We start from the raw sequence: 17445 nt of genomic DNA, 5'->3' as shown, positions 1-17445 counted from the left end.
CGTGGAAAAGTTCGGTGGGCCCCCTTAAAATGGTGTGAAGTCACAGTCACATGCCTAGAGAGGGCCCTTCTCTCCTCTCCAGGCGGCCGGGCCTGCGCTGTGACGTCATCACGCAGCCGTGCCGTGCACACCCGCAGCCGCAGACCTATAAGAGGCAGGCCCAGCCGCATGACACATTCTGCCTTCTGGGACAAGCAAGCTCCGCCTCACGCCGCATCACGCTGCCTGGCCTCAGACAGACTGAGTCTGGATGCCGCCGCCTGCCGCAGCCCACCCAAGGGGAACGCCTGGCCACCAGTAAGTGGGACACTTGAGTCGGAGGAGGAGGCAGCCGCTCGCCGCAGGCCCGCAGCAGCCACACGCACCGTCTGAGTCTGGTGAGTGACGCCCGCCGGGACCTGCTGCCACGCTGCCAGTCTGCCTGGCCCCTGCACACGCTGTTGGGGGGGGGAGGGGGAAGGGGAGAGGAGACTCACTCAGCAGCCCACTGAGCAGAGCCAGGACTGGAGAGTGGAGACTGACTGAGAGAGAAAGGGAGCCAGGGAGGGATCACCAGACTAGAGAGGGATGGTTGGTTGGTGTGTGGCCTGCCAGGCCTGGAGTCTGTGTCTGACTGTAACTGTTGGTTGGTGGTGTGTGACAGACAGTGGTGGCTCTGAGCATGCCGGTAAGTGATTCCTCGCTGCTGCCGAAGGCTGGCTGCAATTTGGGGGGGGGGGAGCGCGGAAGGGGGGGCCTCTAGGTGAGGGGGGGGGGAGGCTTCCCCTCCTCCCCGCCGCTCTGTGCACAATTTCCCCCCTTCCTGCGCTGTGACCCCCTCCTCAGCTCTGGGGGGGGCCCCCACTAACTGGGACCTGCCTTTGTGGGGGTATCAGCCGCCAGCCAGATTGCATTTTGTGGGGCTATCTGCCGCCAGTCAGATTGCATTTTGTGGGGGTATCTGCCGCCAGCCAGATTGCATTTTGTGGGGCTATCTGCCGCCAGCCAGATTGCATTTTGTGAGGGTATCTGCCGCCAGCCAGATTGCATTTTGTGAGGGTATCTGCCGCCAGCCAGATTGCATTTTGTGGGGGTATCTGCCGCCAGCCAGACTGCATTTTGTGGGGGTATCTGCCGCCAGCCAGATTGCATTTTGTGGGGGTATCTGCAGCCAACCTGATTGCATTTTGTGGGGGTATCTGCCGCCAGCCAGATTGCATTTTGTGAGGGTATCTGCCGCCAGCCAGATTGCATTTTGTGGGGGTATCTGCCGCCAGCCAGATTGCATTTTGTGGGGGTATCTGCCGCCAACCTGATTGCATTTTGTTGGAAAATCTGCTGCCATTTGACTACTTGATGAATTATCATGAGGCATGTAACTACTTGATTATTTTATCTAAAATGTATCTGGTCAGATCTAATGTCTGTGAATAACACCGCTACTTATTTTGTGTTTTGTTTTTTTTAAGTCTGACCATGACTCATCATGACCACGCCGATGTTCCAGTGCGTGCTGACACCCATTTATTTGCGCGCGCCGTATGTGGACATACCCCTATTGGAGACTGTCCTCAGAAGTGCTCACAATCTATTCCCTACCATAAAGTCATGCAAAATTTCTAGAGTACATGTGTATGTGAGCCCAAAATGGGGAGGGGGCAGGCCCTAGGCTGAAACTTCCTTGGTGGGCCCTTAGTGTCCCAGTCCGACCCTGTTCATTACAGTAGTGCGTGTGTACGCACCTTTAGGGGTAAGCCAATTAACTTATCTGTAGGTCTTTGGGAGGAAACCAGAGTACCCAGAGGAAACCCACACAGACACAGGGAGAACATACAAACTCCTTGCAGATGTTCACCTGGCTGGGATTTGAACTAGGGACCCAGCACTACAAGGTGAGAGCGCTAACCACTACGCCACCGTGCATCCAACTATTATTTCTAATATTGGCTACTTTCATTGCCCCTGGTCAGAAGCTCAGACTGGCAGGGTTTATTCATGTATATTACATATAAATATTTTATTAATCTGGCTCAGTTATTAGTTTTTCTATTTGAAAACCACATATGTTTGCACCTTGAGGTATTGGGACCCCCTGTGCCACCAACCCCCATCTACAGATATGATGTCCTCTTCTAAGCTGCAGTGTGCCCAATGTGCTCCCCACATTCCAGTTTTGGGATGTAAGAGGATGCCAGAAGCCCTGGCAATATCTGTATTTGCATGCCATTGATATACACCTGTTGGTGCCGTTAGTGGTGGTGGTGGGGGGGGAGGGCGCCACGGGTTTTCTTGCCTGGAGTGACAAAGAGACTGGAGGCGCCCCTGGACGTACTAAACAAGAATGGGTGCCACTCCGTACTGTGACTCCAGCCATTCCTTCTGGCCTATACCTTATTGGTGCCAACATTATCCATCAACAAGTCAGCCATCCTTAACCTATTTTAGTTCCTGGACGTAGAAACTATGTCCAGGAACCATGCGCGCTTCCGCGGCCGATCGCACGCGTGCTCCCGACCCGCGGTTCGTTAGCCAGGTAATCAGTGAATCGGGCTATGGTGCCCGATCACTGATTCCTCTCCCCCGCTGAAAAAGCGACAGCTTCTCACGGAAGCTTCGCTTTTTCTGGCTGTAGAGTCCCCCATGCGTCTCTCTAAGCGTATGTTACGCTTAGAGTGACGTCATGTAAACAAACTCATGGCCGCCATCTTGTGGTCAAATAGTAATACTACAACTAAAAGTAAAAAAAATAAAAATCAACACACATTTACATTATAAACCTACTGTTTACATCCCACCCTCCCAAAACTACCCAAATAAAATGTTTAATATAAAAAAAAAAAAAAAACATTACAATAAAAAAAACAAACATGTAAATATTTACCTAAGGGTCTAAACTTTTTAAATATCAATGTAAAGATGAAATATTTCTATATTTTTTTTTATTTTAAACTTGTAAATAGTGATAGATGCAAAACGAAAAAAATGCACCTTTATTTCCAAATAAAATATTGTCGCCATACATTGTGATAGGGGCATAATTTTAATGGTGTAATAACTGGGACATATGGGCAAATACAATACGTGAGTTTTAATTATGGAGGCATGTATTATTTTAAAACTATAATGGCTGAAAACTGAGAAATAATTAATTTTTTCCATTTTTTTCTTATTCTTCCTGTTAAAATGCATTTACAGTAAAGTGGCTCTTAGCAAAATGTACCCCCCAAAGAAAGCCTAATTGGTGGCGGAAAAAACAAGATATAGATCAGTTCATTGTGATAAGTAGTGATAAAGGTATAGGGTAATGAATGGGAGGTGAACATTGCTCAAGTGAAAACGACGGAACGAGAATGGGTTAATATACTTTGAAGCTGTGTAAAAGGTATGCAAGAGTAAATATTGCCGCTCCAATCGAATTGGTGAGAAATTGGTGTAGCATTTGGCCTGCTCAATCGAGCTATCAACCGTTTTCCGGCTGAAAATTATGGATTGGGTCGATCGGTCCAGGCAGAAAATTTTGGTTGATTGGCGGTGGTTCAGGAGCATGTCACATAACAGACAGTAATAAGGAGATTGTAATTGTACACCCAAAAAAAAATATGTCTGGCTTTCAAACCCTCCGCGGTAGTTTATCATGCAGTACACAGTCCCTGTGGGACAGTATGTCCATACCTAGCATAATCAGAGCCAACACACCAATAACCAGAGGGCTGAACATCACGACCCAGCGCTTCCGCTTCCTGCTTTCAGGATTCTCTGCAATGACAAACACAACAGGTAGGTGACACTCGCTGTAGCGTATTCAATGTAAAACACACACCGCTCACTGCCTGTTCACCTGCATCACCCTGTTAGGAAGTGCCTTTTATCACATATCTGCAGTGCATAATTGTGAGTTCAGACCTCATTGAGTTGTAATACTGGCCAAGCATTAATTACCTTCAGGGGCCGCTGCCTAGCCCTCCCATGTGTATGTGGTGTTTAAAGTGCCCAGAGTGATAGTGTAGCCCTGGGTGCCTCAATGCATGTAGGGAGATTTAGTCGCCTTAATAAACTACCTCTCCCGGCATGAATTTGTGGCAGGTAAACAAGATGCACAACAGCATAAAGACGGATGGCTAGGGAGCAGCCCTCTGAAGATAATGAATTCTTGTCCTTTCCCACATCCCTACGGACCACACCATTTACAAACCTCCCTTAGGGGTAGGTCCATTTTATATATTTTCCTTAACAGATCACTTTTATTACACCCTGAGCTATTTAACCAATCATTTCTCTTCAGGTCCATCATCAATTGTATATAAGGATTCCATCAAAAATGCTATGCTTAGCATGGCTCTGTTGGTGCTGCCTCAAGCAGGAGGTGCTCTAGGCAACTTCCTAAGCTGCCTATGCCTAAAAACAGTCCTGGCTGCTATAAACCATGAGAAATGCTTAACGATAGAAAACCTATGAAGAGAGCCACTGGCTGGTTTAACCTGAACAATGTGCAGATGGGTTCGGCAGAAAATGAACATGCAATAAAACTTACCAGAGGCATTGGCAAAGCACACGATGCAGAGAAAGGCAAGGGAGGGCAAACCCAGCTTCACCATCCTTCTGTTGCATCACAGAGCTGCAGATAAAGACAAGACAAATAACATTGATATTGCTTAATTCTACTGGAAGACTCAAAGCACCAGAGCTGCAGCCACTAGGGTATGCTCAGCAAGCAGTGGCAGTGTTAGGAAGTCTTGCTCAGGACTACTCAATCAATAAGTGCTGGCTTACTGAATATGAAGAGTCATGATTTGAACCCCGGGGTTTGATTCATTAAGCTGTGCTGTTAAAGCAGTGCATCTTAATGTGAGGAGCACGAGTTGTGTGCACCCTATGCGCGGTAGTGCAGCGTAGCATGCGCTGGAAATTATGCCCGCTCCTTGCTAACAACTGCCGCTCCACTGATCCCACCCTGAGCCCTGTCGGGTCAAGTGGCTTTGTAGGATGTGATCCTGGCAGTTTGATTTGCCCAATGGGCTGCCTGTCACATGACAGGCAGCCTATTGGGCCAATCAAAGCACGAGGATCACGCCCTACAAAGCCACTGGACCCAATGGGGCTCAGGGCAGGATGCGTCGAGCGCCCACTATTAGTAAGGAGCGCGTGTAAGTTTCCAGCGCATGCTACGCTGCACTACCGCACATAGCGTGCGCGCAACTCGTGCTCCTCACATTAAGTTGTGTGGCTTTAGCAGCACAGCTTAATGAATCAAGCCCTTGGTCAGAGGCAGTGCCCTTAACCTGTACACTATCCAGCCACTGCTACACTATCCAGCCACTACTACTACATTTTCCAACCACTACATTAAACCCAGACAGTGCTGTACAAGTTCACATTTGGTGTGATAAGAACACTGCTGAGAGTGACAGGATAGGAATGTAATCAGCCAATGTAAATATCCTTCTATTTCCTTCTGTGCTCTAACAGAGGGGATCTCCACACATACCTGTCATACCTGTCACTGGGGAGGAGTGTTTTTTATAACTAGAGATGTGTACACTGGTGGCTGAGCATGGATGCCACCAACAAAGAATGGATCAGATCAGAATCTGATCAGAAAGGAACTGAATCTTTAGATTTTTTGACATTTTTTAACCAGGGACGGATCTAGGGGGGGGCGAGCGGGTATCTTGCCCCAGGCGCAGTTTGTTGAATTCTTAAAAAGGCGGCAAAATGAATGGCAGTTTAGGCACCAAAACCTGACCTTTAGGCGCCAAAACCTGACCTTGCCCCAGGCGCAACTTGGTCTTGATCCGTCCCTGTTTTTAACAGGGAAAAGCTGGCCAAAAAAATGTGTTAACCATTTATGGTCATCTGCTCCCAGGTTCTAAATATAATTGTTTGTTAATTAGTTAGAGGCTAGGGTCCCTTCCGAAAGGAGGGCATCATTGTGGCAAAAGGGTCCAGTATGGAATACTTTGCATGCAAACTGTTTTGGAAGGTAACATCCTCCATTAATGTTAATTTGGTGCATCAGTTTTGAATGCAAGATGTGTACCCTGCCTATAAGTAGGCTCTGACCCCCGCCCCTATGCTGATAGTCATTCAGATGCAGCCTGCTTTGGGAAGTGCTGCCACCTCTCCCTGCTGTCTAATAGATTTTTAAAAGATTTCAGCAAAAAACTTATTTAAAAAAGGTATCAAACTGACATGTTGCACTGCTTGATGCAGATGCAGTAACCTGTTCTGTCCTATGGAGTGGGTGAGAAGGATGAGCAGGGATGTCCCACTGATATTTATTAAACCAGAGAGGGCTCAACTCACACTTTTATGCAATGTCAAACCACCAGGGAAGCCACCTGAGGAACAACCATAAAGCCTTGAATACTCCACTTCACATGTGTCTCATAAACACAATGCATCTTTAATAAAGTATCAAACAAACACCCTAACTACACGTATCGCCCACCAATCAGGGCTTCGTCAGATGGTGAAGAGGGAGTTTTTTGTGTGCACCAAAAATATAGCAACATTTAGGCCAGATAAACTCTCAATCCTCTGTGCTGCCTCTTTAAATCCCCCAAATCTTGTGCAGCCTGCAGTCACCCATGCTAAACAATAGCACACAAAGGGTCGCAAAATGTATTAAACTCCTCAGACAAGATAAAAACATGCAACTTACATTGAGGGTCCATGCACACTGGACTCCAATTGCATATGAATGCCTAGAAGACAAGACACAGAACATTTATATCACACTTTTCTCCTGGCATACTCAAAGCGCCACAGCTGCAGCCACTAGGGCACACTCTATAAGCGGTAGCAGCATTAGGGATTTTGGCCCAATGCTTTCTCACAGAACAAGTGCTGGCCTACTGAACAGGAAGAGCCGAGATTCAAACCCCAGTTGCCTATTTCAGAGGCAGAGCCCTTAAGTAGTACACTATCCAGGCACAATCTGTCTAATAGAGTGCACCTTATAACAATAAACCCATTGCTGGTAATTTCAAGTGAGCCCGAGCTGAGAATAATACGGAGGCTGACACATTTGTTTCCTTTTAAACAATTCCAGTTTCCTGACAGCCCTGCTGCTCTTTTTGGCTGCAGTAGTGTCTGAAGTACACCAGAAACAAGCATGCAGCTTATCTTGTCAGATCTGACTATAATGTCAGAAACACCTGATCTGCTGCATGCTTGTTCAGGGTCTATGGCTGAAAGTATTAGAAGCAGAGGATCAGCAGGGATGCAAGGCAACTGGTTTTGCTTAAAGAGACTCCGTAACAAAAATTGCATCCTGTTTTTTATCATCCTACAAGTTCCAAAAGCTATTCTAATGTGTTCTGGCTTACTGCAGCACTTTCTGCTATCACTGTCTCTGTAATAAATCAACTTATCTCTCTCTTGTCAGACTTGTCGGCCTGTGTCTGGAAGGCTGCCAAGTTCTTCAGTGTTGTGGTTCTGTGATGCATCTCCCCCCTACAGGCCCCTCTATGCACACTGCCTGTCTATTATTTAGATTAGGGCAGCTTCTCTCTTCTCTCATCTTTTACAAGCTGGATAAATCATCCTCTGAGCTGGCTGGGCTTTCACATACTGAGGAATTACATACAGGCAGAGCTGTCTGCACTCTGCAGGAAGAAACAGCCTGACACTTCAGTGGAAGACAGCTGCAGGGGGAAAGAAACACACAAATGATCTCTTGAGATTCAAAAGGAAGGCTGTATACAGCCTGCTTGTGTATGGATGTATTTTCTATGTGTGGACATACTGTACATCAACCTACTTCCTGTTTTGGTGACCATTTTGTTTGTTTATAAACAAACTTTTTAAAACTGTTTTTAACCACTTTTAATGCGGCGAGGAGCGGCGAAATTGTGACAGATGGTAATAGGAGATGTCCCCTAACGCACTGGTATGTTTACTTTTGTGCGATTTTAACAATACAGATTCTCTTTAAAGGGAAATAAATATGGCAGCCTCCATAAAACCCTCACCTTGGGTTCACTTTAAGGAATAGCCTGTTTTCCTCTCCCGACCTGGTTTCGCCACCCCTTTAGGCCACCCCATCTGCATCAGCCTTTTAAAGGTACTGCCATTTTCCCATTCATCACACGGCCCACAGACATGTCAATACTCATCAAATCGCAAATCGCAAACCGATTTACATATTGGATGTTACAGTTAACTTAAAGGGGATTGACGTTACAATAATCCGGACTCCAAGTGTTAGCTCCTTCCCAGAGTCTTCCAATTTCCACAAGATCACAATGCGGTGGTTATGGTGAAGGGAGGAACTTCCGAATTCCGCATTACTGAGACTAGGAAATTTTTGGCCAATCACAAGGCTTGAAATCATTGGACCAATCAGAGAATCAGCCTTGTACCGTGGAAATACGGATTACCGCAGAATTTTTAGGCCAATTAAAAGACTTGAAAGTATTAGGCTAATAAGAACACACCGACGTTTACCACGGTTGCCAATCAGAAATTCAGATTCCGCATAATAGCATACATTCGCAAAAATAGCAGATTCCGCTAACAAATATATATATTTTTACAATTACCTGACTTTATTGGCAAAAATAACTAAAGAAATAACATTCTGCGGAAATCAGTAATCGGAAAGACACTTCTTGGAAAGTGGAAATCCGTCGAGACCTGAAATTGGCATTTCCGCCATTCCCACTAAGGTGTCCACACACGATACAATAAAATGGTCCGATTTCACGGAAATTCGATAAAAACGATCAGATTTTCCAAAATATTGCAAGTTTTGCAATTGCAATATTACAAGAGTTGATCGGGAGTGGTGGATTTTTCGGAACAATTTTTATGAAAGTTGAATGGTGTGTGGTAGATTGTCACTTTCTTAAACGCCTAACGTCAAAAGGTGTGAAGTGCGGTGGGTGGAGATTAGCGGGGATCGCGCGCGCCAATGCGAGTGCAGGAGACTGTTAGATGGCGGAGTCACCGTCTATTTACATTGTGCATTGCTGCGATCTATGGCAGAGCTGTACTGGCTCGCTCAGCTGTCCTCTGGAAAGGCTCTGATCAAGATCCCCTTTCATAGGCTGATGTCTATAAGAGAGGATCACCCTGATTGGCTGATGGGGGGAGGGAGGGGAGATATAAAATAAATAAAAAATAGAGCATTTTATTAAAAAAATATACAAATTAATTTAAAAAAATTTAAAATAAACATGGCACCAGCGACCAGAGCCCACCAACAGAAAGCTCTGTTGGTGGGCAGAAAAGGGGGGGGGATTCACTTGTGTGCTGAGTTGTGCGGCCCTGCAGCAAGCTCTTAAAATTGCAGAGCACTGAATTGTAAAAAGTAGCCTGGTCACTAGGGGGATATAAGCCTGTGGTCCTGAAGTGGTTATAGACCCAAGCAATTTCTTCAGATTTTACAATTATTTTTTTTTCATAATTGGGTAAAATTTTAACATTTGTGTGGTACATTGTTTAGATTTTTCAAGTGTTACAATCAATCAGAAAATTTGATTGTAATCCTTGAATTGAAAAGGAATGTAAGAACGTGTGTCTCTTACTTGCAGCTGGTGATATATCACCCAATCCTGGACCACAGCCAATCGAGGCCCACACCATCCGCCTCTACCACCCCCTCCCTGCCATTGTTGCGGTCTTATACCGTCCTCCAGGCTCCACCCCACAATTTCTCGATGACCTTGCTTCCTGGCTCCCTCACATCCTCTCCTCTGACCTCCCCACCATCATCCTTGGGGATTTCAATATTCCCATCGATGAAGCCCAGAACTCCGCTGTGACCCGGCTACTCACCATTGCCAACTCACTTGGACTAGTACAACACACCAACGCCCCCACTCACACTGCACGACGTGCACGTCACACTCTCGACCTTATATTCACTAAATCCACCGCTATTGCAGACCTTGACATTGCACCCTTTCCACCCTCAGACCATCACCTTCTCACCTTTAACCTCCTCACGGAAGGCAACTCCAAACTACCCGCCCGCCCACCTGGTCGATGGCAGCGAGACCTACGCAAGCTCAACCCTAGCGTCCTTGCTGACCCCCTCCATGCCCTCTCCTCCACTCTCCCCACCCTAACCTGTCCTAATCTTGCTGCAGCTCAGTATCGCCAAACTCTCTCATCAGCCCTAGAGAAAGCTGCTCCACCAATATTTCGCCGCAACCGACCCACTAACCCCCAGCCCTGGCGCACTACCCATACTCGCAACCTCCAGAGGGAAACACGCGCCACTGAACGGAAATGGAGGAAATCTAGACTTAACCAGGATTTCCTACAGTACAAGACCAACCTGCTGCAGTTCCACACTGCCCTTGCTCATGCGAAGCAGGAATACTTTACCAAGCTCATCGGAGCACAAGCTTCCAACCCCCGGCGTCTCTTTGCCACTTTCAACTCCCTGCTTAAACCCACCCCCCCACCCACTGTTTCCTCCCTCTCTGCCACAGATTTAGCCACCCACTTCACCAACAAAATTGTCTCTATCCGCCAGGAAATATCCAATCTCAAATCTTCACCTCCCACCCCCTCCCAACCAGCTCCTCCTCCACCCTATCCTCCCCTCACATCCTTCACTCCTACTACCACCGAGGAAGTCATCCACCTACTGCAGACTTCCCATACCACTACCCCTTGACCCCATCCCTTCTGATTTACTCCAGCCTCACTTCACGGAATTGGCCCCAGTCCTCACTACCCTGTTCAACCTCTCCCTATCCACAGGCACCTTCCCCTCAGACTTCAAGCAGGCCACTGTACTACCCCTGCTCAAGAAACCCTCCCTCGACCCCTCGCTACCCTCCAACTACCGTCCTATCTCCCTCCTCCCCTTTGCCTCAAAACTCCTTGAGCATCTGGTTCACAAACGCCTGACCCAGTTCCTCAATGCCAACTCACTGCTAGACCCACTGCAATCTGGATTTCGGCCTGCCCACTCAACCGAAACTGCTCTCACCAAAGTGGTCAATGACCTTGCCTTAGCTAAAGCTGAAGGTAAATACTCCATTCTCCTCCTTCTTGACCTTTCAGCAGCTTTTGACACAGTAGATCATCCCCTACTCCTCCAGTCCCTCCAGTCCATGGGCATTCACGATCTTGCCCTGTCCTGGCTTTCATCCTACCTCTCCAACCGCTCCTTCACGACCGCCTTCAATGAGTCCTCATCCACCCCCAACCACCTCTCGGTGGGAGTCCCCCAAGGTTCGGTCCTTGGCCCCCTACTGTTCACCCTATACACATCCTCCATTGGCAAGGTTATCTCCTCCATGGGTTTTAACTATCATCTGTATGCAGATGACACCCAGATCTACTTCCACACCCCTGACATATCCACCACTACCATGGACAAGGTCTCTTCCTGTCTATCAGCCATCTCCTCCTGGATGTCCGCTAGGTTCCTGAAACTAAACCTAGACAAAACGGAATTTATGATCTTCCCACCCCGGACATCCATAAACCTCCCAGATGTGCATGTCACTGTTAACCACACTACCATTCACCCTACCTCTCAAGCCCGCTGTCTGGGTGTCACCCTGGACTCCGCACTCTCCTTCACTCCCCACATCCAAAACCTCACAAAGTCCTGTAACTTCCACCTTTGTAACATCTGTAAGATTAGCCCTTTCCTGACCTCTGCCACCACCAAACTCCTCATCCATGCCCTTATAATTTCCCGCCTTGACTACTGCAATGCCCTGCTGTCTGGTCTCCCTATGACCCGAACAGCCCCACTGCAGTCCATCATGAATGCAGCAGCCAGAATTATCCACTGCTCCCATCGCTCCACCATGGCGGATCCCCTCCTTGAATCCCTCCACTGGCTTCCTATCCAGTCCAGAATCAGATTCAAGATATTGTGTCTGACCTACAAATCTGTCCACAAAACCTGTCCAACCTACATTTCCGATCTTACTCAGAGGTACACACCTAGCCGCTCACTCCGCTCTTCCAATGAACTTCGCCTAACCGCCCCCCGCATCACCCAGTCCCATGCACGCCTCCAGGACTTCTCAAGAGCTGCTCCGACACTAGGGAACTCCCTACCTCCACCCATTAGGGCAGCCCCCTCCTTCAACATCTTCAAGAAAGCCCTCAAAACTCACCTTTTCACTCTGGTCTACTACCCCTCACAAGTGCTCTAAACCCACAGCTGAACTCTGGTCTCCTACCTCTCGTGTCCCTACCTCTCCCTTTAGATTGTAAGCCTTTGGGCCTTTTCCTCCTTTTGTGTCCAACCTGATCATGCACCTCCATTACTACCCATGCTATGCATCTGAGTGAACCTAACTTGCCTAATCTTCATGCTCCCCTCCAGTGACTAAGCATTACCTTGTACTCATACTGTGCTGCATGATCTGGTCTTTCTTGTATTCCTGTATTGTCATTTTGCTGTATGTCACCCCTAAATATTGTATGTATCCCTATTTATTGTCCAGCGCTGCGTAATATGTTGGCGCTTTATAAATACAATAAATAAAATAAATAAAATGTGTGGCCTTTATGCTGGGAATACACGGCTCCATTCTGAGTCATTTAGATGCTTCGACAGATAATTTCTGACATGTCCGATCTCCTGCCCGATCGTTTCCGCGCTCGATTCTGCATGGAGGACAATGGAAAAAGATAAGACAAACGAGTGGAAGATAAGAGAATCGCCTGCAGAATTAAGCGCGGAAAACGATCGGGTTTGGCCGCATAGGGGTGCTATTTTGGCTGGGAACGCGTAGTATCAGCCGCGTTCCCCAGCCTGATGGGTCCTGTTGGCGAAACCGGAAGTGGCCGCCAGCGGGACCCGGAGCATCAGAGCGACTCGTCGTGGGCACCGATCAGCTGCAGTGGGCTGAGGTAAGCCCCAGGTGAGTAAAACTCAATTTTTTTTTTACGCTTAAGGTTAACAAATATCAATTCAGCAGATTTTCAGTAGGGGCAGATATTAACCACCCTGGCGTTCTGATAAGATCGCCAGGGCGGCTGCGGGAGGGTTTTTTTTAAATTAAAAAAAAACTATTCCATGCAGCCAACTGAAAGTTGGCTGCATGAAAGCCCACTAGAGGGCGCTCCGGAGGCGTTCTTCCGATCGCCTCCGGCGCCCAGAATAAACAAGGAAGGCTGCAATAAGCAGCCTTCCTTGTTTGGCTTTCCTCGTCGCCATGGCGACGAGCGGAGTGACGTCATGGACGTCAGCCGACGTCCTGACATCTGCCGCCTCCGATCCAGCCCTTAGCGCTGGCCGGAACTATTTGTTCCGCCTGCGCGGGGCTCAGGCGGCTGGGGGGACCCTCTTTCGCCGCTGCTCGCGGCGGATCGCCGCAGAGCGGCGGCGATCAGGCAGCACACACGGCTGGCAAAGTGCCAGCTGCGTGTGCTGCTTTTTATTTCATCCAAATCGGCCCAGCAGGGCCTGAGCGGCAGCCACCGGCGGTGTTGGACGAGCTCAGCTCGTCCAGACCGCTCAGGTGGTTAAGGATCAACTGTGCACAAAGTAGACCGTCACCCAAAAGGATCGCAAATTATTACTTTTAGCGACAACGTCTATTGCATGTAAGTTGCCTTATTTAGGGATTCTATTCAGCACTGTGTATTTTTTTTAAGGAATCCTAGGTGTGAGACCTATGGAAGCTGCCATATTTATTTCCTTTTAAACAATACCAGTTGCTTGTCAGCCCTGCTGATCTTTCTGGTCGGTAGGGTCTAAATCACACACATGAAACAAGCATGCAGCTAATCATGTCAGACTTGTCATAGACATGATCTGCTGCATGCTTGTTCAGGGGTCTGTGCCTTAAAGTATTTGAAGGAGAGGATCACCAGGACAACCAGGCAATTTGCATTATTTAAAAGTAACTTCCATATCACTTTCACCATGGGTTCCCTTTAAATACATGTTTGCAAGCTTATCTGGAATCTTATCTGACCCAGTAAATAGTCTTTGGTGAACTTAATACTAAATAAAATCTAACAATAATTTTTCTAAGTAAAGAAAAAAATGATTATGACATTGATAATTATTGTGGTGTTTCTGTGGTTCTGTGCAAATAATCTAAAGATTACGATTAAAGCCTTTACACTCTCTCCACACATAGGTGGCTGGATAGCATACTGGTTAAAGGACAACTGTAGTGAGAGGTATATGGAGGCTGCCATTTTTATTTCCTTTTAAAGTAAACTGTAGTGAGGAGGAGTGGGACAGCACCCATGAACAAGAGAAGGGTGTGCCCAAGAGATCAGCGTTCAAAGCCACTGGAACTGTTGTAGTCAAACTCCAAATGGGTCAGGCACCACTGCTAAAATTATAGCTTCTTTATTGGTTGTATATAGTTAAAAAACAGCAGCACAACAAACAATACTAGTTGCCTGGTAGCTTTCACTTTTAAACAATACCAGTTGCCTGGCAGCCTTGCTGATCTATTTAGCTGCAGTAGTATCTGAATAACAGCAGTAACAAGCATGCAGCTAATCTTTTCAGATCTGACAATAATCTCAGAAATGCCTGATCCGCTGCATGCTTGTTCAGGGTCTATGGCTGAAGGTATTAGAGACAGAGGGTCAGCAGGGCTGCCAGGCAACTGGTATTGCTAAAAAGGAAATAAATATGGCAGCCTCCATAGCCCTCTCATTACAGTTGTCCTTTAAATCCTTTACATTCTCTCAACAGCACAGAGCTAGGACAAGGTCCTCCAGCACCCAAGGCTGAGACACCAAAGTGCGCCCCTCCATCCCTCCCACCTCAGCCGTCACACACTGATTACTATTAAACTAAGAGGCACCCCCAGGGCCCCCAACACCTTAATCTCTAGTTATCTGGCTTGCAGTCACTGCCATGTATCCCCTTTTCTTATTTCTCTCTGCTTCAAACACAATAGGGGAATGATAGCTGAATGATTTGTGCGCCCCCTCCTACACTGCGCCCTGAGGCTGGAGCCTCTCTCGCCTCTGCCTCGGCCCAGCCCTGCATGGGCAGCTGGACAGTATACTGGTTAAAGAAACCACGTTTGATGCAGAAGACTAGGTTCCAAATCCCATTCACTAAGGCATCCTTAGACAAGAGTGGCCTACTGAGCATGGCTGCAGCCCTCAAGCTCTTTGAGCCCTACAGCAGAAAGTGTTAATATTATTATCATACCTGTAAATACTTTGTCTATAGTGTCTGGAATGATCATCTAGGAGTCCTCAGAGATAGATTTACCTGGTCTCCCTGTTCTGTCCAACCAGTGGGTGGTTCTTCTATTTACAGCCCCATCAGGTCCATTCAGGTTGATCGCTGTACGGTTAGTTTGTGGTGCGTTCCTCAGAGCAAACGGACGGACGGGGATCTGAGAAACAGCCAGGCTACAAGGAAAAGAATATTCCAGGAACTCATCTCTTGTTGTCACTGAAAGGCTGTACACTGGTTTCTGTTTTGATAGATACCCCTCCCTCCTCCCTCTCTAGCCTGGCTGCTTAGTTTCACTTCTAGTATGAATTCTTGCATATGTATTCTCTTATATGCTTTGCAGTATTTTTCATTAAAACATCATTGTTATAATAATTATTATGCACACACTTAATTATTATGCTAAAGACGTCTTCTTACTTTATGCCACCATGACCTTCTCACCACAAACTCTTCTTTGAAGGTCTGTAGTGTGTTAACTACTGTTATAAATTCCATTTCTTATCCAGTGCTGGTTTAGATAGTTCACTATTTAAAAACAGTGCTGGACTTTATACTCTGTGGTTGTTTTGTGCGTTTGTGTGAGCCAGTATCAGAGTGTAAAGTAACAATTCAGGTAAGTCTTTCTTCTATGTTTTTGTGAAGACACTGATGAATACTAGTGTTAATCGAACACTGTTCGTTATTCCCCGAATATTGGGGTGTTCGGGATCGTGTCGAGCTCAGCCGAGCACCTCATGGTGCTCGGCTGCGCTGTTCGGTCTTCTCCCCTCGCTTATTGGCGCCTTTGCAGGCAGCCAATAAGCGGTGACGATGCTTTTTCCACAGCTTTGGTTGCACAGCCTAGCTGGCTGTGACCATAGCTGTGATTGGCCGAGCGGGTCATGTGATCGGGTATATAATACCCAAAGCGTGGCTCGCTCTGCTGCCATTCGCATTTGGGTTTAGCTTGGGGTAGGTAGGAAACGACTAGGATGGAGAGAGACAGAGCGGTTAGGTGCCAGCTAGGCCAGCCACAGTGCCCCAGCCTCACCACCACTGCCAACAGCAGCCACAGTGCCCCAGCCTCAACACTGCCAGCGGCCCAGCAGCAGCCACAGAGCCCCTGCCAGCCTCACCACTGCCAGCGGCCCAGCAGCAGCCACAGAGCCCCTGCCTCACCACTGCCAGCAGCAGCCACATAGCCCCTGCCTCATCAATGGCAGCAGCCACAGTGCCCCTGCCTCACCACTGCCAGCAGCCACTGTGCTTTCAGTACTTCAGGACCAGCTGGGAAAACGTGTGCCCATAAAAAAACACAGTTTATTGCATTTTAATCTTGCTTAGTGTTGAAAAAAAAAACAATACTTTTCAGTGCCAGCTGGAAAAACTTGTGCCCATAAAAAAACACAGTTTATTGAATTTTACTGTTGCTTATTGTTGAGAAAAAAAACAGCACTTTTCAGTGCCAGCTGGGAAAACTTGTGCCCATAAAAAAACTGTAACGATTGGGTGTTGCAGCTCAGACGTCTGATTATTTGTGATCTGCAGAATCACCAATAATAGACGCTATACCTGATTATGTGGTGATCTGCAGTATCACCAATAATACAAATATAGCTGATCGAGTACAAGGTATGTAGTGCTTGGTGCAACAGTAACAGAGACATGTAACAAGGCCTCACCAGAGGAGCTGGTGGGCAATATAGGTATATGACAACTAACCTGAATCTCACCAGAGGAGCTGGTGGGTACTAATAGAACACATTAACTGAATAGTTTGACTAAACCTCACCAGAGGAGCTGGTGGGTACTATTAGAACACAGTAACTGAACAGTCTTGGCTAAACCTCACCAGAGGAGCTGGAGGGTATTATTAGAACACAGTAACTGAAGAGTTTGGCTAAACCTCACCAGAGGAGCTGGTAAAGTATAATCAGCACCAGTGACTGAATAGTTTGAGTAAACCTTACCAGAGGAGCTGGCAAGGTACTATCAGTCCCAGGGACTGTAACAAAAATAACCTCACCAGAGGAACTGGTGGGTAGTAAACAAAACAAGCACCTCACCAGTGGCTAAGGCCCACTGGTGAGTAGAATGGTCAGACAGGCAAAGTTCGGCAACTGAGAGGCGAGTACAGTACAGAATCAAGATACAGAAGAATCGTGACTAACAGGCAGAATTTCAGCAACTAGTCAGATAGGCAAAAGTACAGAATCTGTAAGCAATAGCAAAGTCAGAGTAAAACCAGAATCATACACAGGTAATCAATACAATAACAATTCCTAGTCTGGTGTGAAGTCCTTGGTTTCAACACCTGGATACTAGTCTAAGGTCTGAGC

The 17445-nt window shown here is 47.1% G+C and overlaps 1 protein-coding gene across 4 annotated transcripts in view; it reads right to left on the bottom strand.

The window, feature by feature from the left end:
- LOC137524288 (interferon-induced very large GTPase 1-like) overlaps window positions 1-15326 on the bottom strand; it is a 148631-nt gene extending 133305 nt beyond the window's left edge. For 3 of the 4 annotated variants that reach the window (XM_068243980.1, XM_068243982.1, XM_068243984.1), the window contains exons 1-3: window positions 15158-15326; window positions 4511-4594; window positions 3652-3735 (exon numbers count right to left, since the gene is read on the bottom strand). In XM_068243980.1, coding sequence (XP_068100081.1) covers window positions 3652-3735; window positions 4511-4574 — 148 coding nt within the window. In that variant the 5' untranslated portion in view covers window positions 4575-4594; window positions 15158-15326. Of the gene's footprint in view, window positions 1-3651; window positions 3736-4510; window positions 4595-6640; window positions 6684-15157 lie in introns of all 4 variants that reach the window. The other variant, XM_068243981.1, reaches the window with a different exon arrangement.
- Between the last annotated feature and the right edge of the window lie 2119 nt (window positions 15327-17445).

This window comes from Hyperolius riggenbachi, chromosome 7, assembly GCF_040937935.1.
Source record: "Hyperolius riggenbachi isolate aHypRig1 chromosome 7, aHypRig1.pri, whole genome shotgun sequence".
Lineage (NCBI taxonomy): Eukaryota > Metazoa > Chordata > Amphibia > Anura > Hyperoliidae > Hyperolius > Hyperolius riggenbachi.
The sequence above is the reverse complement of the archived record's forward strand: the minus strand, read 5'-3'. Positions and strand labels throughout refer to the sequence as shown.